Below are 25,051 nucleotides of genomic sequence, written 5' to 3' on the forward strand. Positions count from 1 at the left end.
GACCACTTTGACCACTTTACCTGATGTTGAGTTGCTTTCTTTTTAATCCAAGTGATATTGCAGTGAATTTGCGTAGTGAAATATTCCATGCGTGGGTTTGGGGGTGGACTTCTATGTGTGTGTTTTCATTAGGTACAACCGTACTCTCACCAATCTTGCCAGATCTGATCTTCCTTAAACTTTCCTGCCTACCTCATATGACCGATGCATAGTGGCAACGCAGGTAAAAACGTCTACTCCAGTGATCCAAACACGTGACGCATCAACGGAGGCTAGGTTTACGTGATTTCCTCTACGAGACAGTATTAAATCGGAAGGACGAATGAGAATAATGGGTCCATTCTGCACACAGATCCCATGTGATGACCGTGAAAGGAAAAGCTGAACAACTTTGCGGAGAACGGCGCCTTCAAAATACTCCCATGCTGTACCCTTCGTCATAGCCTATAGCATTGTACAAACATACGTACAACAGCTGGGCTCATCTACGTGTCATACTTAAAAATAGGATAGTTCTAGAGAATTGCTTGGTTTTCAGTTGTAAATGATAGAGTAACGGAGACACCCAATTACACCGGATGCGATTCAAGGAACTTACGGTAACCCCAACCTTTTTGGAGCGAATTGAAAAGAAGCCCTTGCTGCCGTAAATCTTGTTGTTGGGCGGGGGGCCGTGGAAGGGAAAATCCCAAAGTTGTCCCAAAAGCATTTTCATCGGAAGAGGCATAACCAAGAAGATGCACTGTATCACTACTTCAATGGTTGCCAGCGTTTGTACGTAAGTACTGCTCCATATCATCATCCATAAATGCACTCTACTTGTTGGTCACGATATATTTTTTGCCGTCGAATGAACAAACTGCAATGAATTACTGGCTTTGGCTACTACTCTTTCAGTTGGTTTTCATTTTTCGCTTACCCGTAAACTCAAGATATACTTACACAGAATAAAATTTGCAATTATCAAATGTACTACAAGTTACATTTCTTAAGCCATTTTGATCGGATGGGCAGCCTTTTGTTCAGCTGCAGTCAGTTATGGACTTGACAAGAATGTTAATTGCTTCTGTTCGAGCTGACTAGAGCAGTGCCCTATTCTCTCATCCTGTCCGTCTATTGTGAGTTTTGTGTGACACGTACTTACAAAAGGTGTCGATACTGCGTAGGCTACTAAAGATCACTAACGTGTGGTTTTATTTATTATTTCAAAACTTTGGAACGGACTGTATGAAGTAATTCTGGAGTAGTTCTGCAACAGTTGGTCAATTGGCGGGACTTTAAACGACTATTTCAAGATCTTTGCAATTCATTTGCTGGATGGTGATGTCCAAAACGTGTATTGTCAACAGCAGCTAAATGTGTTCTGGCCGAGCAGAGCTGTTCCCAGCCAAGTGAACTAGACCAACATACCCTGTCCTCAGATTGCTAGCAAAGCATTTCCGTCACATTACATAAACAAACCAAAAGTGAGAGGATGTACATATTTGAATGGCTGATGTGTCTGACATTCCCTAAACGTGAATAGATAAAATCTAGTCTCGCCCCTCACTGTCTGTCTGTTCCCACACTCTGAGAATGGGAAGCAGTGTATGACGTGATCGCATTTCAAAATAGACAAGGCCATGGCCCGACTGGTTCTGTGGTCCATGTCATATTCATGATAGTCCTATTCCACTGTATGCTTTCTCTCAGGTGCTGGGTCAGGTTTGTTGTACTCTCACTTTCAGTTTGAATAGAATATTTCCAAACTTTACACAGCACAGTACTCTGTTCCGTGCTAGGAATAGGTTACATGAATGTATTTCTGAGAGGGACACCAAAAGTTGCCCACAAGGTAGGCTACTGTTGTGAGTGACATGACATATTCTTGGTTGATCAAACCAATAAGAAAGATTTATTTTAACTATTGTAGCTTTACAATGCACACTTTTTAAGTATTACTAGGGTCAATATCCCTTCTAGCCATTTCTCAAGTGTTGGGCCAGGAGAAATATCTATGATTACACCCAAATAAAATAAATTGATTACGCTTAAGATCTGTAATTGCATGTTGTTTTCCTTTACACTACTGAGGGATTCTCTGCAAATTCTGAAGGCATTGGGAGACGTTGCTTAGTCGAAAGCTAAGTTGCTGTCCAGGGGAGAGTGCACCTTTTTCAGCTTGGTGAAGAAGTGGGCTCTTTGGTTGGTAAGCCCTTGATACTGAGGTGTGGATGACTGCACTAAGGCCCATGTTATCAGATAGAGCTGACTTGCAATTTTCAATGATCTTAAACAGATGTACCCCAGACTTTCTGCATAATCACTCAAAGGCTTGAACTGCAGATGCTTGTAACGACAGCTGTAAAACTCATCTCCTGCTACCTCAGGCCATCAATCACCCCTACTATAGGCTGTAGTAAAATAACAGTTGTAAGGAGGTGGAGAGAGAGAGGTGTGATTTGTTGTTCTTCATTGTGATCTTTTTCATCCCTCTGTTCCACTGCTATTCTCATCCTGCATTTATAGACCTAAGTGCTGTTCATGTTTTGGCATATTTTGTAAGTGTAACACACCATTACAAATATTTGGACACAAAAAGGATAACAGTCGACCCTGAGGAGGCATCAGTTCAGTTAATTATCTAGCCTTCTCTGGTCCACACGCTGTCATAGCCTACTCCCCTACCGCTTCCTCCTGCTCTCCAGATGATGTTCCATGTGGAACCTGGTTCCCCTGGTAACAGTGAGAATAGAGAATTGCCACTCTGTTCCCTTACACACACGCACACACACACACACACACACACACACATACACACACATACACACACATACTTACACATACTTACACACCCTTTTCCTCTGTAGCGTTATCTTGGTTTCCTGTTGAGTTATACTTCATAGTTAGAAGGTTATTAAACAGGATTGGGAACACATCCTTCTGAAACTCAGTAAAGTGAGGTTTTGGTTAAGTTAACTGTTTTTGGCAGTATGCTGGCCTGGGTGTGCCATATGGAGTTGCCTGTTCTTACAATATTCAGAAAGCAACTGGTTTATGAAATATTTGATAAAGAAAATATAATGAATGCCATGCTCCAGTTACTATGATGCTTTATGTCACAATGATTCTGTGGCTAAATGGAAACAAGGAAAGAAGAGTAAGCCATGCTGTGGCTCTGCCTCAGGTCATTAATTTCTCTCCTCATTTCTCTCATGTCTCATTTCTCTTACGTTTCATTTCTCATGTTTAATTTCTCATGTTTCATTTCTCTCATGTTTCATTTCTCATGTTTCATTTCTCTCATGTCTCATTTCTCATGTTTCATTTCTCTCATGTATCATTTCTCATTTCAACTGCTTTTCTAAGTTGAGGATCAGTAAAGGACCAGTTTCTGTACCAAATCAATCGGCAGAAAAGAGTATTGTAGAAAAAGCCATTGTCTCCCAGTATGCACCTAGGCCCCACCTGTGGTTGAGATCTGTACACGGAATGAAGGCGCATACACATGGCCCTGGGTTAAGAGGGAAAAGGCCTTCATCTGGTGTGTGCTGATTATATGACCCTGCTTTGGGCAGCGTTGCCTCTGGAGGCCATTCACACCTCTCACTTCCTCTGCACATAGTAGGGCAAAACAGGCTTACTCCTCGAAAGGAAAAGCGTGTGTATAAGTGACATGGGCTGCCTTGTGTTGTTGAACAGTAGATTTCAAGCCATGGGTTCCACCGTCTACATCCAGAACAGAGCTTTATCACTATATCGTTGTCACCATTACCGCTTATGGTGCAGCACGAGGAACAGAGACCGCAGGGCAGAGAAATCGCCATTGTTAGCACAGCTATCTGAAACATATTGTGGATGACTTCAGAAAACACTCACTTGTCAATCTGGTTTTTCTCTTGTTGTTGATCGTCCATTTGCAGCTGGATCTGCAGCTGGATGTGATCAGTATGAAGTGAGGGTCAGAGAAGGAAGAGACAATATAAACAGAGGAGAGATGCTCTCCATCTCGACAGGCCGTATCCACTGTGATCTCTGTGTTCAACCTGAAACAATACACTCGCACTTATCAAGATGCCAATGGCGCACCCAATCTTAATCATGGCCTACACAACTTTACTGATAAACATACATATAAGTCAGTTGTAAAGTACTAGAAGTATATTGTAATAGATTGTGGCTGTCCAGACTGCTGTGTTGGTGGTATGCTCTCTCTGCAGCTGTTTGCGACATACTTCTGTGTCTCCAAATCCCCTAATAGTTAAAGAGGTCATTTTTGAGAGTAGTAATTATCTGTGCCGGACAATGAGTTCTGTCCTGCTCACTGAGCTCATTGTTGAGTTGAAGCAGTCCTAAAACACCCAGCAGGGAGTTTGTGTTCCGTTTGTGAAAGTTCAGCTCGGGGTAGCGAGGCAAGGCTCCATGACCCTTGATCTTGCAAAGGTTCTTCTCAGTCTCTTGCGGCGGATGGATGAATGAGACCACAGATGGCTTCATGCATCCTCTCCAAAAAAAATTCAGATTGATTTCTTTCTTAGAACTGTGTTCCATGGATGACTTGTTTACACAGAACTCTGCATTTGAAAAGGGCTCATGCAGAATGTCCCCAAAGAGAATATTGCACCATGTCAGACCCTCAAACACAAACCTGAAAGAAGTCTGTTGTGTTCTAAAGGGTCTGTTCTGCTCCATATCTTCTCAAAAGTGTCTGATGGTGTGTTTGTGTCGTTCTTTTTCTCCGTCTTTTTTCCGTGTCAGATAAAGGACTGAGGGTGGAGTCACGACACATACCATGGCAAGGCCTGGGGAACCTGGCACGCTGAGGTGGCTGCTTTCCCAAGATTCCTCTAAAGAGCTGTCAGAGGAACTACTTGAATCTATAAAGAACAATAGCGGTGAGAACTCACTCACTCACTCACTCACTCATATTGCCTTAGTAACATCTCTGTTGTATGCCATAGATAAGTGGGAACCATCAATTGGGGGACCTCATCAGTTTAAGCTCGGAAAAAGAATGATGTCTTGTTCTTTGACATACTGTGTGACTTGGTCATCCCCATGCCAAATTGTCTGTCTTGTAACAGTCACTTTAAGGGCAGTAGTTATGTCTGACATGTACATTCCTGTGTGTATGACTGCCAGTGCAGGGTTGGTGCTTCGGTTTGTTTTTCTAATGTGTCCCCTCCCCCAAATCCCCCAGAGTTGCGTCCTTTTCTGGCAATTCATTATCTTCCCGCCCTGAAGGAGGGAGATGTCTCCCCTCTGTTGCACAGCAACCCCATCACTTGCAGGGTTGACAATACAGAGAGATACACCACACGCTCAAAGGTGTGTATGCATACACATGCCTTCACACGTGTCTGTGTGTGGGTGTGTGTGTGTGTGGGTGTGTGTGGGTGTGTGTGGGTGTGTGTGTGTGTGGGTGTGTTTACATTGACATGAAGGAATGCAGTTAATACTGTGAATATACTGCCCATAATGCCGTACATAAACACAGAGTTTTATATGCACAGCTAGCTCTTGCTTTGTGATTAAGTAAATGTGATGTGTGTTGTGGGTCAGGTACGTGTGTGCACACTGTACACTGTTAAGCTGACACATGGGGACTTCACATGGACAGTGAAGAGGAAGTACAAACACTTTCAGGAGCTCCACCGCGACCTCTACAAGCATAAGATGATGCTACAATTCCTACCCCTTGGGAGGTGAGCTGGCAACGTGTTCATGCCCTCATTTGCACATACACACCTGCGCACGCGCACACACACACACACACACACACACACACACACACACACACACACACACACACACACACACACACACACACACATACATACATATGGGCACACATACATATGGGCACGCACAGACACACATACATACATATGCGCACACACGAACACATGCAAACACAGACACAGACACACACACACACACGCACACATGCGCACACACACACACACACACACACACACACACCCATGCGTGCACCCACGCACCCACGCACACACACAGACACATACACACGCACACAAACACATGCAAATCCATAGTAAAATCCAGGCCATTTGAATGCATTGTGATTTGATTGCGCCCCTGCATGCCATTGACCTGATTTAGTTCAGTTCACCGTTACACTGTAACTTCTTCAATTCCGGTTTAATATCAGTACACTCAATTTTCCTCTCCTCATTCATCATTTAAAGTGCTGGTGCACTTCAAGATTATATCTGACCACATATGGTTTGTTTTTGTTACCAAGGTTTGCGATTCAGAGACAGCAGTTGGAGAACATGACGGAGGAGATGCCCACACTACATGGAACAGAAAGGAGAAGAGCCTCCAGCAAACCGGTATCAGTTCAACTCCATAGTATCTGTCAGTAGACCATGGGTGGTAACCGGAAGTAATTCTATGTAATGATTGGTTAAGACCAGTTACCTGACCCGAACGGAAAACACTATACGTTTGATTGGCTAATACTAGGCTATTACTAGGACCTTTTTTTTGTCCTTGAGTAATAATTTTGATTGCCTGTATACATCCATAGCAGGATTGTAGTATTGTACCAATATTGTACAGCACTGCATTACAGTATTGGACTATGCTGTGTGGTTTCTGGTCTGCACAGCTATACATAGATGTTCTTATGTTATCACTAGTGCTGTAGCGATGCGTCGATGATGTCGACGCGTCGATTTGAAAATTACGTCAACGTCATATTTTTACGTCGACGCTTCGCCACATACACGTGGTTGACCCAAACAGAAACAAACATTGCGCAAGGACTGAGAGAGCAAAAACCCAGTGAATTGCTTGGCACCATTAGTTGACATTGGCGATCTAACGTAGTGAATCATGATACATACTATAAGCTGGCCAACACTGCAGCCGTAACGTTAACTACTAGCAACCAAGCACAAACAAACTGCACGGAGAGCTAAGAAGATAGTTAGCTAGCGCCACCGAAGTGCGCAGAGCTCAAGCTACACAACACACTGAACAAACATTAAATTAATGTAACCAACGTTACGTATTGTCCCCTTCACGAGAGACAGTGGGGTGCGTTTCTATCTCCATTCTCCAACGCACCCCATTGTCTCTTGTACTTAACGTTTGTTCAGTGTGTTGTGTAGCTTGAGCTCTGCGCACTTCGGTGGTGCTAGCTAACTATCTTCTTAGCTCTCCGTGCAGTTTGTTCGTGCTTGGTTGCTATTAGTTAACGTTAGCTAGCGGCTAGACAGCTGTGTCAGTTTAGTTAACGTTAACTTACGGCTGCAGAACACGGCAACCAGGCACGAACAAACGGCACAGAGAGCTGACTCATGCTGTGGTCATTTACGAGTCAAACACATAACATTAGACTAACGTTGGCCAGCTTATAGTATGTATCATGATTCACTACGTTAGATTGCCAATGTCAACTAATGCTGCCAAGCAATGTCCAGACCAGGGCTGCACATAAGGTGGTGCGCAGTGCTCATGAATGAATTAATGTTTTTATGAGCACTGAAAACATTCAAATTAATGAGCACCCCATCCAAGTGTGATAGGGCTCATTTGAGTACCAAACATTTTTACTGTGCCTCTAGATAAACATGAAATGCATTGATGGACTTTTGCTGTGCAAAACGGTGCTCAATAAAGTATATTATGAAGATTTTTTGGGGGTATTTATTTGAGATACATTATGGTTTTAATCGAGCAACAGAAAAATAATCGTTAGACTAATCGTCCAATTAGTCGTTAGATTAGTCGACTAATCGATAAATTAATCGCCAGATTAATCGTTTAGAAAATAATCGTTTACCCCCAGCCCTAGTTATCACCCTATTTGTAGGCTGATGTAGTTAATTACCACTAACAACACACCTACTTATAATGAAGTATTATTCTGAGGTAATGTTGCCTTGGATTGTTTCTGTTGCAGCGCAACAACTAAAAGTGGTTTTGAAATACCTTTTTTTCCAGAAATATTTGGAGGACTACCTGAACGGCCTTCTAGAAAATGGTTTCTGTAAGAACTATCACGGTATGGTAGGTACCCACGTGAACAAAGCGCTCTTCACACACACACACACCCCACAAACACCCACACACACATACACTTACCAGTAGTCAGTTTGTACACATACACTCAGAACTGTTCTTTTCTTTTCTTGCAGTTGGAGTTTCTTGCGGTCAGTCAACTGTCCTTCGTCAAAGATCTTGGGCTTAAAGGCCTGTAAGTCATACTGTGTGTGTGTGTGTGTGTGTGTGTGTGTGTGTGTGTGTGTGTGTGTGTGTGTGTGTGTGTGTGTGTGTGTGTGTGTGTGTGTGTGTGTGTGTGTGTGTGTGTGTGTGTGTGTGTGTGTGATCTTGTTGAAGTGTAGCGCCCTTGACAATGGCATGACCTTGTAATTAAACTAACCTTTTACAGTGGGCGCTCCCCAAGTTCTCTAAAACAATGACGTACACTATATGAGTGATAAACCCTTACAGTGTTTGTTTTAATCTTATAATGTTCCTTGCATAAACTCTTTTCACCACCATTAAGCAATCGTAATTTCCCTATTAATATACATATTATTTCCAAATCCTAAATACACTAATCCTTCAGTATAGCAATCAATAATGAAACACACAATATCCTCTTTGTAAGTAAAATCAGAAATATTTACTTATGTAACGTACTCCGCTTAACCGTAGGTCACGCTATTCCAAAGCTAGGTAGCTTTGAACTATAAAAGCTAAGGTTACAAGGCACCTACCGTTAGCCCAACGTGGTATACACAACTATATACACTATTACCAATGGCACGCTAAAATATTGTAAAAGCACGTCATACATATATACTTTAGTAGAAACAGTCACTTCAAATCACATCAAACAAAAAACAGCACACAATCCTATACAGTCCTATGCTATGCCGGCATAACCTTTTCATTACCCCCCAACCGTTGCAGATCTGTCTGTAGCTTGTGGGCGGTGGGACCACAAACGAACGGCCGCTTCGCTTAGGAGCAAACAAAAAAGGGGCTAGCAGATGATTTAACCTTTCCCTCAAGGCGTTGGGAAAACGTGGTTGAAGGACGATGGAAAGTCCGGTGTGGAAAACTCAGTGTGGAAAACCCGGTGTGGAAACCCGGTGTGTCGTCTGGCCGAGGAACTTATTCACCATTCGTCTCACCCTATAGCCTAGGTGTAGACGTTACCAGTGTGTAAAGTGTACGTTATTGTACAGTGTCAATCTCCAAATCTAGAGCTCAAAACTAGCTGGCTGCTATCTTTGCTGCTCTCTCTCGTTCTCCTCGTGTCCCCCCCAGCTTCCGTTACCACAGCCTCAGTTCAAGGGTCAACTTCTCACACAACCAATTACATTACAAGAATGAAATATTCAAATGAAAATAAAATACAGGCTTTCCAAAAACCGAAAAACATTAAAGCATACAAATTGAAAACATTTTTGAAACATTTGAAAATACTTTAACATTTAAGAAAACAAAGAAAATATAGCTCAGGGCTACAGAAGTATCCATATAATATAAGTATTGCGTTAAAAACCCATTTGATACTAGGACTGTTCTATAAATAGCTAGGTTACATGAGCTCCCTACTTGACTATGTTGTATGAGCTCCCTGCTTGTTGGGGTTGTTCCAACTCCCTTTAGCTAAGCACATTTTTGGTGGTAGATTAAAGAGCTTTTAATAGCCAATCATAATCCATCCACAGAGAAAATATATGAAAATATATGAAGGTAGATATAAGATCCTCCTCTCCATCATTATCATCATAAATGTATTGACAGCATTCTCAAACACAGACACGTGCAATTACACATGAACTATCTCTGTGGTCCATTGCACTTGGTACTCTGATATGTTTTTTTGAGTCGACCCAGTTGTATTACCATTATTCCCTTTAGTTTGACTTGCTGAGGAGCTTTGCCACAAATGTGTCCTGTAGCCAGAACAGTAACACACACCAGAATGAAGGAACACATTGCAACAGCACTTAGAATTCCACATTGCCTGGCCTTCTTATCTTTTGGAATTTACTTTATTGTGTCAGTAAGTTTTAAATGCCTTCAAGACCCCTCTGCATGTCTAGATATGTTCCATCTAGATCTAGGTTATCCGGAGGTGATTAACTAGTCATTCATGAAAGCAGCTTTTTGTAACAAAGACATGGAATTCCTCTTCTGACAACATGAGTGTCTTTGATACACAAGTGAGATAAAGGACCTTGAAATGCACTTCCTTAACATTACTTGCAAATATATTGTAATTGCTGTTATTTGAAGCCTTTGTTCTTTCCATTTCACTATGTCAGTTTCTCTTTGTATAACCATTGTCAGATGTTACTTAGTTGGGCCGTAATTAGATTAAGATTAGTTATTTATATTATTTATGTTTCAATTTATGGTAAGGGTCTCTAAAGTTAAACTGTCATGTCTGTGATAGTTGGTATTTTGAAGTTTTCTTTTTCCAGATATACCCATGTGTTTGCTTAGAGCCCATGCCTCAGCATAGTGTTGGTTTGCCATCATGTTCATGTTGTGCTTTGCTGTGCCAACACAGGGAGGGCTTCATTCACAAGAGGTCAGGAGGTCACCGGATCCAGGGCCTGAACTGCATCGGCCATCATCAAGTGTGCTTCCGCTGGTCCCGCCGCTGGCTAGTGGTCAAGGACTCCTTCCTCCTCTACATGAAGCGTGACTCTGGGAACATCTCTTTTGTGCTTCTGGTCGACCCTGAGCTAAGGGTCAACGTGGGCCGCTCCTACACAGAGATTCAGCATGGCGTATGCATCGAGACCTTCACCAGGCAAGTGGTGCTTAAGGGGAAATAAGAATGTATTAAAATGGACACAAAATGTTTAGTGTTGACAAGGATGGTTCTGGTGAGTGAGTGCCAGCACTTTGCAAGCAAAATAACAACGCAGGAGCTCTAGAGCGTCTCGCTGATGGGCTTTGATTTGGTCTGCTAGGTGCAAGATGGCGGAGCATCTAAGAGGATCTTTTATTGATGACCTTTTTAAATGCTGCATTATTCGTTTGTTCCTTGCTTTAAATGGAGTACTATTACAGTTGATGATTGTTGATTTCAGACAGGAATGTAAAACCATAACAGTGTTATCAGCAGAAATCTTAAAAGAACAACACTTAGGAATGCCATGAATGTTGTCTCACTGTAAATATGACTTTGGTTAAACTGAGCTTTATGTTTGTGTGTGTTTTCCAGGAAGCTGATCATTAAGTGCAACACATACAGACAAGCCCAGTGGTGGAGCCACGAGATCAAGCGGTTGTCCGAGGCCAGCGACTTCCTCCAGCTGCACCGCTTCCAGAGCTTTGCACCACCGCGCCCCAACACGCTCACCAAGTGGTACGCGTTCCTGTGATGCTGCCTGCATTTCACATGCCGCCAAATATCAAGAGACGCTCACCATACACATGTTTAGTTATTAGAATGGTTGAAATTACAACGACAATTTCCTCTTTTTCTGTTTCGTTTTGTCATTCATTACAGGTACGTCAATGGGAGCCAGTACTTTTCTGATTTAGCAGATGCTCTAGAACAGGCGAAGGAGGAGATCTTCATCACTGACTGGTGGTAAGGAGATCTGCTGTGGCTGTTTCCATGGTAACATCATTAGGAACACATGTAAATAAGAAGCTTAGATTATTGGTACTTCAGTCGTAAGTGAACATTCCTCTTGACGTATGCCCTTGTTGATAGCTCTTTTTGTTCATGTTTGTTGTTTCTATCCAGGCTCAGTCCTGAGGTCTACCTGAAGCGTCCTGCTACTGATGACTACTGGCGCCTGGATACCATCCTCAAGCGAAAAGCAGTAAGACCAACAGCCCCGTCATACCTCACGCTGTCACGTACTCACATTCATTTCCAAGTTCTCCTAGTTCAGAAGAGGCTGTAGACTGCAGAACAGAAGATTAGTTTCTCTAGCCTTAAGATCTTTATCTCCTGCTGCTCTTCCACTCTCACCTTTTCAGTCCTTCTCCTCCTCTTTTTTCTATCTATCCCTTCCCTTTTTTGCAACATAGATATTTAAAAGTACTGCTAGAAGCCATATTTGCTAAGTTTTTTTATATTCCTTTAGAGGCTGTGAATAAAGATGAGTACTTCAGCCAGATTGCCCAGTATGAAATGCATTTATTGATTTACAACTCCAGAAGTATCAGTGGACCCTCACCATATTGATTTGTTCTAGCTTTTGATGCCTAGTTTACTAAGGGTTCCTCAATTATTTTAACACCCACATAAACCAAATTTCCCTAATGATATATGAGAAGGTGTATATACATAATATATATGATATAGCTCTACTATCTTGCCAGTCTGTGTTATTATGACAGTCACCGCCAGATGCAGGGTGCACCCCGAATGAAACTCTGACTGCTGTAGGGCTTAGAACAGCATGAATTATGAAGGCTCTAGAACCTTTTGCCTCTCCCTGATATAAAACAAGCGAGGGGTGTAATCTGATGAGATGTGTAGCACTCGCTCCCCGGGACCGGTCCCATGAGAAGCCGGGGCAGACGAGGGGTTGGAAGTGGTGGTTTCTGCCAGTGCAGAACTCCACATCACGTGTGGCATCAAATGACTTCCTTTGGGAGCTGCCCTGTGGGCCTGTAGATGAAGAGTGAAAGGAGATACAGCAACAGCCTGAATACCTGCCATTAATAATGAAGCACTTGGACTGTGTGGTGAACACCTGGGTTTAGCTGGCACGTCTGTGTTGACCTTGCTGTGACTGATGCCTTTAACCTATGGATGAATTTAAAGCATTCCATAGCTTTCCTGTTGATATTGATTAATTCTACAATAACTGTGATGCTTGACTGAAGGTTCAGTTTCATAGCTTAATTTGCCTTTAATTATTTTAACTTTCTCTCTATAGATGTATATATTCTCTTAAATATCTACCTGTTTTGTCTGCTTATAGGAGCAAGGAGTGAAAGTGTGTGTGCTGCTGTACAAAGAGGTGGAAATGGCCTTGAACATCAACAGTGGCTACAGCAAAAGAACACTGATGAGCTTGCATCCAAACATCAAGGTGCGTGTGTGTGTGCGTGTGTGTGTGTGTGTGTGTGTGTGTGTGTGTGTGTGTGTGCGCGCCCACACACACACACAGGTATGCACTCTTAACTTCTTCCCAACAAAATGCGAATAGAGTGGAAATCAAGATCTTTCCTCACACCCATCGTTAAAACCCCAACTGAATTTGATGACAAATGTCCATGTCGACGACATGAAGAAAAAACAAAAATCTGAACTTATGGCCTTCAAGAAACATCACCTTAGCATTGCAGCATTGACATCATTCCCATCAGTGGTACTTAGTTACTGCATTGGACATCAGATGGCAGTACTGCACAACCTTGGAGAGTTTTTGACGAGAGCTGTAGTGCATTACAAGGCCCTGAAAGGCTTTCTAAAGATCAGTATGAGTGCAGCACTTACGAAAACCAACCAGTACAAAGCCGGAGTGCACACAGAGATGTTTGCCAGATATGGTGATGGCACAAGCCTGGGAGGTCTTTCGCTGCACAAAAGCCTATGAATTTGGGCTTCATATACACAGGCAGCAAAGTAGGATCTGTAAAGAATGCAAATGTTGATTATTAAGTTAAATTTCACCAGCATTCTGTAGATTCATTGAAATAGTCAATACACTTTAATCAACCTAAGTGATTGTCGTAGTAAAAATCATATTGGAAATCAAATGAGACCCTTTTGATCCCTGTGATGCTGTTTCTCTCTGTGACATACCATGCTCAAGTGTGTCAAGGTTTTGTTTGATTTTTCTGTCACCTAGGTGATGAGGCATCCAGACCACGTGGCATCTGTGGTGTTCCTGTGGGCTCATCATGAGAAGATGGTCACCGTCGACCAGTCAGTCGCCTTCATGGGTGGAATTGACCTCTGCTTCGGGAGATGGGACGACAGCTGCTATAGGCTCACAGATCTCCACTCTCCCCCAGTGGCCAATGACACTACAGATGGCAACGCAGAGGTGAAGAGATGAGCGAAAACTCGTACTTTCAGCAGGAATGCACACTTTATACCAAACATGTTTCGTGTTCCAATCTTAAGGTAGCTGTTAACTTTAAGCATATAAATAGATGTCAAAAGTTATGTTTGTTTGCAGCATTTGCCTAATTCTTAATATTTAGGTACACTCATACTATATGTATGTATTTTGAAAAAGAATTAATATAAACAACATTGCATGACGGGTGGTGTGGGTCTGTGACATGCTGAAATTACTGCTTCAAGGCCATAGTCACCTGGACATCATGAACTTGGTGAATGTTATGTAGTATTTTAATGACGGTATATTTTTTTCATATGGCAGATGTCCCATTATATAATTCTGTTGATCCGATTGCTCAGGATCAGATGCTGATGTTTCTTCACCCCTGGAGTGGAATGTTATCCTCTCTCCTGTGTTTTTTTTTTTCAGACGGATGTTGATGGGACTGACGAATCTACCGTCCATCTCACGAAAGAGCCGGAACCAGTGCCTGAGGGGCAGCAGAACCTGAAGGACAACACAAACTATTGGCTTGGCAAAGACTACAGCAACTTTTACAAGAAGGACTGGACCGAGCTGGATTGCCCATTTGACGGTAGTTTGGGGTGGACATAGAAGCACGCACACGCATGTTGAGCCCATTACTGTCAATGATTTGGAGATGTACAGTACTAGTACCAGTTTTTTTTCTTTACTTTATTATTTTCTTCATGGTAGACATAATGAACACTTTTTTTTGTTTAGAACATTATTCCATATGTGTTCTTTTGTATTGTAATTTCTTCAGTATTAAGAATATAAAAAGAAAATAATAAAAGTAAAGAAAACACTTTAAAAATTAAAGGTGTGTCCAAACTTTTGACTAGTACTGTATGTAATCTTTGTTATCACAGACAATGTTGATCGGAGCCAGGTTCCCCGTGTCCCTTGGCGTGACCTGGGTGCAGTGCATCATGGGAAACCTGCCAGAGATCTGGCACGTCACTTTGTCCAGCGCTGGAACTTCACAAAGGTTTTAAGACACGTCTGAACTCAATACTGATCAGCTCTATGAACATTTTTTTTATGACAAATTGCTATCATTAATGTAGCACCCAGAGTTTCAAAAGTGATTTTAAACACGTTTTCACTGGGACTTAATGGTTTTGTGAATCCCCTTGACCTGTCATCTTTCTATTTCAGATATATAACAAGCACAAGGATGACTTCTACCCTTACCTGCTGCCCAAATCCCACAGCACTGCAGACAGCCTTCCTTTTACAGTACCTGGATCAGCCAAAGCCTCAGTGCAGGTGAGCACGCACACACACACACACACACACACACACACACACACACACACACACACACACACACACACCCTCCCTCTCTCTCTCACATACACTCTCTCTCTCTCGCACTCTCTCTCTGCCTCCCCTTCATGATCACATGACACACATACTTTCATATACCTTCAAGAGGCTTTCTTAAAGACTCTACCTTTGAAGTGGGATTAAGCTGTCTCAAAAGTTATGAAACTCCACCTGCAGGTGCTTCGCTCCGCGGACCGCTGGTCAGTCGGGGCCTGTGAGTGTTCAATCATGAACGCGTACGTGGACACCATCAAGAACAGCCAGCACTACATCTACATCGAGGTACCGATCACAACACACAGACTGCAGCCGTGTAACGTTTTGTAGGGACATGCACGAGGGACATGGAATGTCATGGATAACATTTCAATTGAGCATTTTGCAACAGGGGTTTTTGTGTATTAACAATAGTATTGCTGTTATGATGCTGTTATGGAATTGAAGCCCACATTCTGAATAGGGCCTTCAGTCCTCTAGGTGTCCATCATTTTCATTACATACTAACGAGGGCATTTGTGCGGCTCCTTAATGCATGTATGGGATTCTTCTGTGCAGTATCAAGGCCACTCCTAGAGCACTTACTTGGAAAGGCACTTTACTCTGGCTGCCCACCAGTAAATCCACAGTCTTGTTCCTCACCTAATATATGCAACCTATGGGTTGTAATGTATATCTTTTGTCGTCCACAGAATCAGTTTTTCATCAGCTGTGCGGACGGGAAGAGTGTACACAATGGCATAGGTGATGCCATTGTTGAGCGAATTCTTCAGGCACACAAGTGCGTATGAAATTTTCTTTTTTCTTAGTGGCTGTGCTCTCTGTAAGATCTGTTGGTGGCAAGCTGTGTTTTTGTGTGCAAGTATTATGATTATTGTGTGTGTGTGTGTGTGTGTTGTGTTGTGTTTGTGGAAGAGGGAGCAAGGCACTCCTTTTGTTATTTTTCCTGTTTTCTTTTTTATTTGAAGGGTTGTGTTTTCGTCTGTGGGGTTGCATGAGTGTGTCTGCCACTCTAATCTAGTCCTGGTTTGGTCAAAGCTACATTAGTAACCAGGCCTTTCATAAGAACCAATGACTCAGCCCTACTAAGTGTCTACCATGTTCCCACAAATAAGTGTGGTGGTACTCATGGGTGTGTTTGTGTGTTTTGCCCCATTAGAGAGCAGAAGAAGTACCGGGTGTTTATAGTGTTGCCCATCCTACCAGGCTTTGTAGGAGACATTACCCAGGGCGGTGGCAACGCCATCCAGGCCATTCTTCATTATACATACAGGTGAACAAAGCACATTTGACACACGCACATTTGACATACGCACACACACACACAAGCAGAGTTTTAGGTTTCGTTTTGTGATTAAATGCTCGAACAATTGACTGTTTTTCAGGACCATGAACCGTGGAGAGCATTCCATTCTGGCCAGACTGAAAGAACAAAGTAATTTATTTATTTCATCTTCCGTCGTATTTGACAGTGCACTTTGTTGTCTTAATGTTTTGAAGCATTTATAATTCACTTATTTTCTAATTAATAAGACTGTCATGAGGAACGCCTTAATTTCGGGGTAATAACTGAAAGCATTAACCCCCCCACAGTGCAGGGCGAGTGGACCCAGTACATCTCTCTATGTGGCCTGCGCACCCATGACAAACTGTGCGAGTCTTCCATCACAGAGCTCATCTATGTCCACAGCAAGGCCCTGATCGCTGATGACCGGCGCTACATTATCGGTGAGTCACTGGCGTGGTCAGAGTCAAGACAAGTCGTCCGTGAGAATGAGTCACTTGAGCACTTGACTTGAGCTCACTATGACTTGGGGCAGTAAGATGTTCTACCCATAACGAGCTAGCATATTTAACCAGACGCTGTAACATATTTTGAGAAAAAAGAGAGAGAAATTCTCTTTCATCTAGTCTGTACTTTTATGTACATAAAAAACAGTACTATAGAAGATGCATTCATAAAGATCTAGTACCCATATGTCACTTGTTAATTTAGCTATGTTGTATTTTGTTTCAAGTTAAACCATGTTGTATGATATAAGTACATTTATCAATCGCAGTGTTTATTTTATTTTTTACTATGGTTTTCCAACTCCTCATATTCCTTGCTCCACAAGATGGAGCTGCATTTTAATATTTGATTGTTACACTAAGTCTCGAGTTATAGCTACTGCTAAAATATCAGCAAAACGGTGCCAGAGACCAATAAGGTTTTCCCATGAAATTAACAATGCCATTTTGGGGACATGTCTTTGACCATTACCACAGGTGTGCATTCAATGAAGTAGTTAATAAGCGGCAGCACTTTAAAGAAACATTATGTAACAATTCTACCTTAAAATAACCGCTTGGAAAATGTGTGCCGCTACAACAACTTTTAACATTGAGAATGGCCTCTCCGCCATTGCCATCAGGGGTCTGTAGGGAAATGACTGCGCTCTGTAAGATTTCTGGAGCTGCCTGGACCTTTGTGTCTGAGCATGCGCGACTAGGATCGGGTAGTCTCGTTGTCGAGAGCTGAAAGACACATTTTGATACAAGTTCGATTCAGAGCTAGCCATCTTTTCTTGACTGTGTTTGCAAAGGTTTTGCCTCGCTAGTTTGTCATAAACGAGGAAAGCAAATTTCAACAGGTTTCGCTAGGTGTAGCCGCTAGGGGGAGCTCCAAGCCAAAAACTCGGTAGTGCTGCTTTAATGGAGACCTATTTTACATGCATGCTAAGTAATGTAAGGATCTTGCTCCCTGTTGTCATACACTGGGAGTGAATTTACAGGTGTCTTGTTACATTCACACAAGTGGTCATAGTGTCATGACCTGATTGAGGAGTTCCTCTTCTTACCTTTTTAAGATATCATGGAAGCGAATGTTGTTGTTTTCCGGTTGTGTCAGACATGAACTAAGTGCTTACATTATTTTGTATCATCCTACCCTGTAACCCTTATCCCTGGCTATGTACTCATGTCTTTGTCTCATTAGGCCCATATGCATGTGTCAATGTGATCCGATCAGTTTATCGTATCGTATTCGCGTGTAGGTGTGAACATTTTTAAGGGAATCGGCTCTTGTCGTTACGTGTCTACATGTGCAAAATGTGATCCGGTTACCTTGCCTCGGGCATGCGCAAAGACGACGGAGATGTGCTCCCACCTGGTTTGTTTACTAACAACATCAACGTGGATCCGCATCGTGCACAGGCAGTGTAGTGGCTTAAAGTTCCCTTCTTTCTATCAGCATATAGTTCTTAATATTTTCTTTGAATAATCACTCTCGGACGGAAAGAAAACGAGTCTACGCGCGGATGTGTTTCAACAACGGTAGAAAACTGTGTTTGCTCCGTCTTTTACTGAACTCATAATTATATGACAGTGGTATTAGTACAGTTGAGACATGGGTACAGTTGATACACCCGAAATAACTTGCATGCGCAGCAATCCTGAGACGATTTTTTAGTTTGCACATGAATACTAACGTCTTCTTTGATCCCAGGAAATTTGAGCACATAACCCATCTCCCTTAGGAGATATTGGCGAAAGTTGTTTTACCTTCTTCATTGCAAACGTCTAGTTTTGCAAACGTGTCTAGTTTTTGTGCAGTAGTGAATAGAGTCTCAGTCTACTACACCATACATAGCATATCATGTTTGTAGAAAATGATTAAGGTGCAACAAATGCCAATAAGCATATTTAAATGAAATGATTCACATTGCAAGTAAAATGGTGCGGCTGGAGCACATACAGGGAGGGACAAAGGTGATGCATAGTTTGTATGTAGCGACAAACATTTATGTGCTGTAACAAACAGTGTTAACCAGTATGTGAGTAATGTGGGTTTTATTAAACATAGCGTGTGTAATGTGTAGCTATTTCATTCCGTTTATTAACCTTTCAGGCTGTCTGTATTTACTAGCCAGCAGCAGACGTAAAGGAAAGGGAATTAACGTTAAGGGAATTAAAGTTAAAAACATGTAGCCTAATCTACTTCGGCAGCGGAGCATTTTACTCCCCCGCAATCTCTCTACAAACTTCCATATAGACGCGGGATCAGCAGAGGAAAATCTACTTTCCTTTTGGGAGAAACAAGGCCAGTAGTTCCCACGACTACAGCACCTTGCAAAACGAATTCTATGCGTTCCAGCAACAAGTGCTGTGAGTGAGCGCTCCTTCAGTGCAGCAGGCACGTTATAGAAGCCAGGCGCTCTCGCCTGAATCCTGACACATAGATGCTATTTTATTCCTGCATAGTGCTAAGACAAATTATAAATAGAACGAAGGTCAGGCATATCAGCAGAGGTATATTTTGGTTACATTAGGATGGCTACGTTTATAGCTTGCGTTTTGGGCGCACCACAATGCCAAGAAGTTTGTTGCGACTGTAATGGCATATTTCATTGTGAGGGTGATTGATAGCTTAAGGCTTACGAGACACGGTGTTTTCCAATGTTTTACTGAGTCCTCTCTGTCTCCATCACACACACACACACACACACACACTAATGGAAGCAAACTTAAGTGACGATCCCTCAAATGTCGCGTCTCCTTGCAGCGCCGCAAACCTGCAAGCTATGAGTCAGCTGTCAGTATTGGAAGAAGCCTTAATGTCTCGTAGATGAAACTGCCTGGGTTATTTTGTTTCGTTTGGCTGTTTTAAAATATAACTAATATAGCCTATCACTCGTGGAATAAGGAATTTCAAAGAGATGATGGAGTGATTTGACTCAGAAGTGACATTGGGCATTGGCAGCGCGAGATGTTCAGAACAAGTTAAACTTCAAGCTCAGTAACATCAACAGCTAAGAAAGAAGGTAAGAAAAATAGCCGGAAAACTTTGATTTGCAAGGGAAGCAGGCAAGTGTTGGGGTTGTTACAGTATATAGCCTACAATGTGGTGAAATTTCGGAATTAATAGGCTCGAGTAGGCGTTTCCTTAATATGCTTTCTTTCATTTTGCAAAAAACAGTAGGCTATATTACCATATTAAAATGGTGTACCAAATTGCGTTTTATTAATGATAAAAAATTGTAGGCCTACTAGCCTATTGGATCAGTCTCCTTTCAAGAACAGGCAAGAACTTTCTAGCCTCTAACTTTCTAGCCTCCTGTCACCGCCTCCCCCATGGCACATCGGCCTTATTTGACACGCCCTTTTCTGAGCTGAACGATCGGGGTAAACCACCTCTCTCGAGAGGCTCAGACATCGGCGGAAAAACGACCGGATCACATCTAGGCGTGTGCTACATGAGGCAATTGTAACCGCATCGCGAGTTTGTATCGGATCACACGCAATGTGATCGGATCTCATTGACACATGTATAAGGGGCTAGTGAGAGCAAATAGCTGAGACCTGACTCATTAGCATTCACATGGCTTATGTGGGAGTTCAGGTTCTCATGTAGCATTTAAACTCCTTCCCCCCAGATAGCCTTCTTCCTGCTAAGAATCACCCCCTCCCTTTCACCTTGTGTCCCCTGTTCTCACGCTCACCAGTACCCCACAGGTGAAACCCCCTTCGTGTCCCCTGTTCTCACCCTTCCCAATACCCAACAGGTGAAACCCCCCGTGCCCCTTTCCTGCCATAACCTTAGGACCACACCCTATAGAATGTGGTCTTATCACCACTCCCCCTGTATTCTACTACCTGACTGAAATCACTGAATGGTATAAATTCCAACACCTCATTACTGTCAAGTAGGCCATTCTTTCAGCGACACGTTTAGATGGTGTTTCCACGCTGAAATAAACTCCAAAAATCCTGTCTCCATTTTCCGGCCCATTCTTATTTGGCGTGCTCATTAGTTTCTAACGGCTACGACCTTTGATCTGACCGGTCACTTGTCTTCCTCACAGTGTTCCTCCTCTCTCCCTATATTGTAATCCTTCTCCTCCTCCTCTCTCCCCATATTGTAATCCTCCTGCTCTTCCTCCTCCTCCTCTCTCTCTTCCTCACTCACATGCAGGATCAGCCAACATCAACGACAGGAGTATGCTGGGTAGTCGTGACAGTGAGCTGGCCATACTGGTGGAGGATGAGGAACGAGTGCCTTCAGTCATGGGTGGAGAGGAGTACGAGGCAGGTCCTTTGACCTTGGCCCTACGCAAAGAGTGCTTCAGGTGGGACAAGAGGCTGTAGACCAGCTCCAGTCAAGCCTTTAAGCCAATCACTAATGAATCTCCTCTAAAGTTGTTATAAGGACCCTGTGGATGTAGACTAGTACGGATGCATACAGTATCCATGTGCTACTCCGCTATTGTACTGTGTCAGATGTTAAACACTTTTAAAAACAAAATGTATTGATTTTTGGTTAAAGATTATTAGAGAGGACAACAGTAAATGACATAGTCTGGTGTCCGTGTAATTTACAGTATAACACTAAATTGGACACTGTGAGTCAAACTTATCTTCTGTATGTTATACTGTATACATTCGACTCCTATACCCTTATTTTAGCACATTGCTGTGGGGTCCTATTGCAGTGTGTACGTGTCATACTCTTTATAGAGACTTGATGTTGACGAGTCGTCACTCCCCTGTTTAGTCGACTGCTGAGCATAAGGATTTTTGAGTGTTTTGACCTGATCGTGGTGGTATAATGAACCTCACATGGGCTGCTGTGCAGCTGGTGTTAGTCATTTGTAAGTCGTTTCAATGTAGGATTTATCTGTACCATGAAGTCTTGGGACTTTCCCTGCTGTAAAGTCCTGAAGTGATTTGTATCACTTGTACTCTTAATTTGTTACGTCTATTATAAATCGCTCTAAAATAAGTGTCACTAATACAAAATGTAGACAGAATTTTGGTGGATGACTGATGGGTACACCTGAATTAAAGGATGGGGAAACAACAAGGCCGTAGTGATTTACTGTGTGTTTAGGATATAAAGGGCTTAACACTCCCACGGAGACCATTCACATTCAGAGGATAAATCACTCCCACGGAGATCCTTCACATTCAGGGGATAAATCACTCTCATTTTAAATCATATCCAGCCCTCTCTTTCTGAGTCGGGATTTGAGTTGGATTATTGAAGCTCCAAGGAATACATTCAAATTATGCAGGAAATTCTACTCCGGAACACAAAATGGCTGTGGTTGTTTATTTGTTTATGGCATAAACAGACAAACAGAATCCATATTTAAACATTCAGCAGTGTGCAGGTGCTCTCTTTCATTTCCCCTTCTGTGAGATTGTCCTGATATGCCCCCCCCTCAGATAACTGTCTCCAAGTCAAGTCAGTGAATTCCCTTAGTGCGGTTTGGAGCGTTTGCACTGTGGGCATCTTTCGAGTCGCACTGCAACCAGTCACTTTGCGTGGGCAGATGGCTTTCTCTGTCACTGACACGTGAGCATACTGTTCCTCGGCGAGATTTCCTGTCAAGAGTGCGAGATGAGTAATTTGTGTCGGCACAGGCCATGTGCCATACTGCCAGCCACCCTTGTATATTCGTTTTTATTTCTGTTTCCAAGGTAACCGAACAGGACTGTAAGTGCAGCACTGGGCTACTCCAATATGTCTGTGTGAAGGAGAGGCTATTTTGGTTTTTTTGGGGGTGGATGGTGACCTTGGGTTCCTGAGCCACCTCAGTGGTCACTGCTGCCTGATTAGGGTAAATGTGTTTTTTGGCGAGGCCTGTCAGACCAGCATGTGGCTTAAATCTGGCCAAAGTGTGCTGTCACCACACCCAGGACTTTCACTTCCTTTTGGTCCGCAGGGTTCTTCTGGGGGCAGAGTCTGAGCCATCCATCGACATTGACGATCCAGTCAGCGACCATTTCTTCAATGAGGTGTGGAACAGCATTGCTAAGACGAATGCAGCTACCTATGAAAAGGTAAAAGGGTTATTAAGTCAGAAAAAACACAAATGTGTACACACACACACACACACACACACACACACAACCAAACAAATGTAAAACTGATTGGCCTGTTCCCCTTTGCCCTCTCTCAATTTCCTTCCTCTTGCCTCATCCTGGCATTCTCTTCCTTGTCTCGTCACCCTCCAGGTTTTCCGCTGTCTGCCCTCAGACTCCATCCGCAGCATGGCTGCCCTCTCCGCGCACGCCACCACGGGGGGCCTGAATGAGACCGACCCCGAAGCAGCGGTGGAAGAGCTGAAGGCCACCCGCGGCATCCTGGTCCACTTCCCCATGCATTTCCTGTGCGATGAGTACCTGCTCCCCCCGCTCAGCAGCAAAGAGGGCATTGTACCCGTGGAAGTGTGGACTTAGCAAGGGAGAGAGGAGCGAGGGGAGGCCCGCCTTTAGGGCCACTGGAGATGGGCGTGAGTGCTTCTGGTGCAAGCAGGAACCCACAGGCACCCATACCACCAGAGAGGCAAAAGTGAATTCATTGGGATCAGCATCAAATAATAAGACTAATTTCTATGTGCAGGGCCAACATGCAAGTGCATGACTAAACTGGAATAATACATAGTTAGGACTCATAACTATCCAGTATGTTAGAAGTTTAAAATATGAAAGTGGTTATTTTATTACTTCACTATTGGTGCTTTTACCTTGTGGGAGCATTTTTACAATCTTTTTAACTCCCCAACTTTATATATTTTAAACAGGTACGTATTCAGAAACAATTTGTCCTAACTGTATGAGGAACTGTTTAATCAACATACAATAGAGCAAAATGTTTTGCCCAAAAGAGGTTTTAAAAAAGCATGACTTCAAAGGTCTTCACATATATCCTTTTTTTATGAGGAAGATCCTATGAAGAAATGGTTCAAAGCACTATCTCTTATTGGGGCCTTTCTCCGAGCATTACCTGGAAAGCTAATTCTATGCAGACGATCCAAGGAATACTTTCTTTTTCTTTTTTAGAGTATCCGCTGTTTACAGTGCATTTGTCCACTACGATCATGTTTACCAGATGTGTTATTCTCTGTAATCCATGTATTCCCCAGAGATGGCATTTGGTTGATAGATTGTATCACAGCTGGTGCTTCTTGGGTATCTTTAATGCTGGCCTTGCCGATGATTGTGACGATCCTCACCACTAAAAAGCCTTGTGGCGAAACAATTGTGATTTCACTTAGCTGGCACATGTATATACAGCCGCGGAAAAAATTAAGAGACCACTTCAAAATTATCAGTTTCTCTGGTTTTACTATTTATTGGTATGTGTTAAAGTAAAATGTACATTTTAGTTTTATTCTATAACCTACTGGCAACATTCCTACCAAATTTCAAATAAAAATATTGTCATTTAGATCATTTATTTGCAGAAAAATGACAATTGGTCAAAATAGCAAAAAAGATGCAGTGTCTTCAGATCTCGAATAATGCAAAGAAAACAAGCTCATATTCATTTTTAAACTACACAATACTAATGCTTTAGGATTTAAGGATTGAAAAAAGCGGACTGGAGGGTCTCCTAGTTCGTCTTCTCTGATGAGTCCAATTTTCAGCTTTGCCCAACACATGGTCGTCTGATGGTTAGACGGAGACCTGGAGAGGCCTACAAGCCACAGAGTCTTGCACCTACTGTGAAATTGGACTCATCAGAGAAGACGAACTAGGAGACCCTCCAGTCGGCTTTGGTTCAATCCTTATGGTCTTTTACAAACCTCAGCCAGGCAAAGTACAACGTTGTCCCGGAAGAAAAACTTGCTTCCTTTTGCTCTGACAATGTTCCCCAACTCTGAGAAGTGTTTTTTCCAGCAGGGCAATGCTCC

The 25,051-nt window shown here is 42.7% G+C and overlaps 1 protein-coding gene across 1 annotated transcript; it reads left to right on the top strand.

Moving 5' to 3' along the window:
• Positions 1 to 670: 670 nt before the first annotated feature.
• Positions 671 to 24,446, top strand: pld2 (phospholipase D2). The gene is made up of 24 exons (XM_080838466.1): positions 671 to 778; positions 4,738 to 4,874; positions 5,180 to 5,307; positions 5,542 to 5,684; positions 6,245 to 6,335; positions 7,954 to 8,019; positions 8,148 to 8,206; positions 10,544 to 10,793; positions 11,211 to 11,350; positions 11,495 to 11,578; positions 11,738 to 11,816; positions 12,930 to 13,040; positions 13,803 to 14,000; positions 14,451 to 14,616; positions 14,915 to 15,033; positions 15,204 to 15,314; positions 15,552 to 15,656; positions 16,064 to 16,152; positions 16,531 to 16,644; positions 16,757 to 16,806; positions 16,965 to 17,099; positions 21,325 to 21,478; positions 23,078 to 23,195; positions 23,370 to 24,446. The coding sequence occupies exons 2-24, from the start codon at positions 4,772 to 4,774 to the stop codon at positions 23,592 to 23,594; spliced, it is 2,838 nt and encodes a 945-aa protein (XP_080694592.1). The 5' UTR covers positions 671 to 778; positions 4,738 to 4,771; the 3' UTR covers positions 23,595 to 24,446.
• The last annotated feature ends 605 nt before the right edge of the window (positions 24,447 to 25,051 follow it).

Source organism: Sprattus sprattus (assembly GCF_963457725.1).
Source record: "Sprattus sprattus genome assembly, chromosome: 1".
Classification (NCBI taxonomy): Eukaryota; Metazoa; Chordata; class Actinopteri; order Clupeiformes; family Clupeidae; genus Sprattus; species Sprattus sprattus.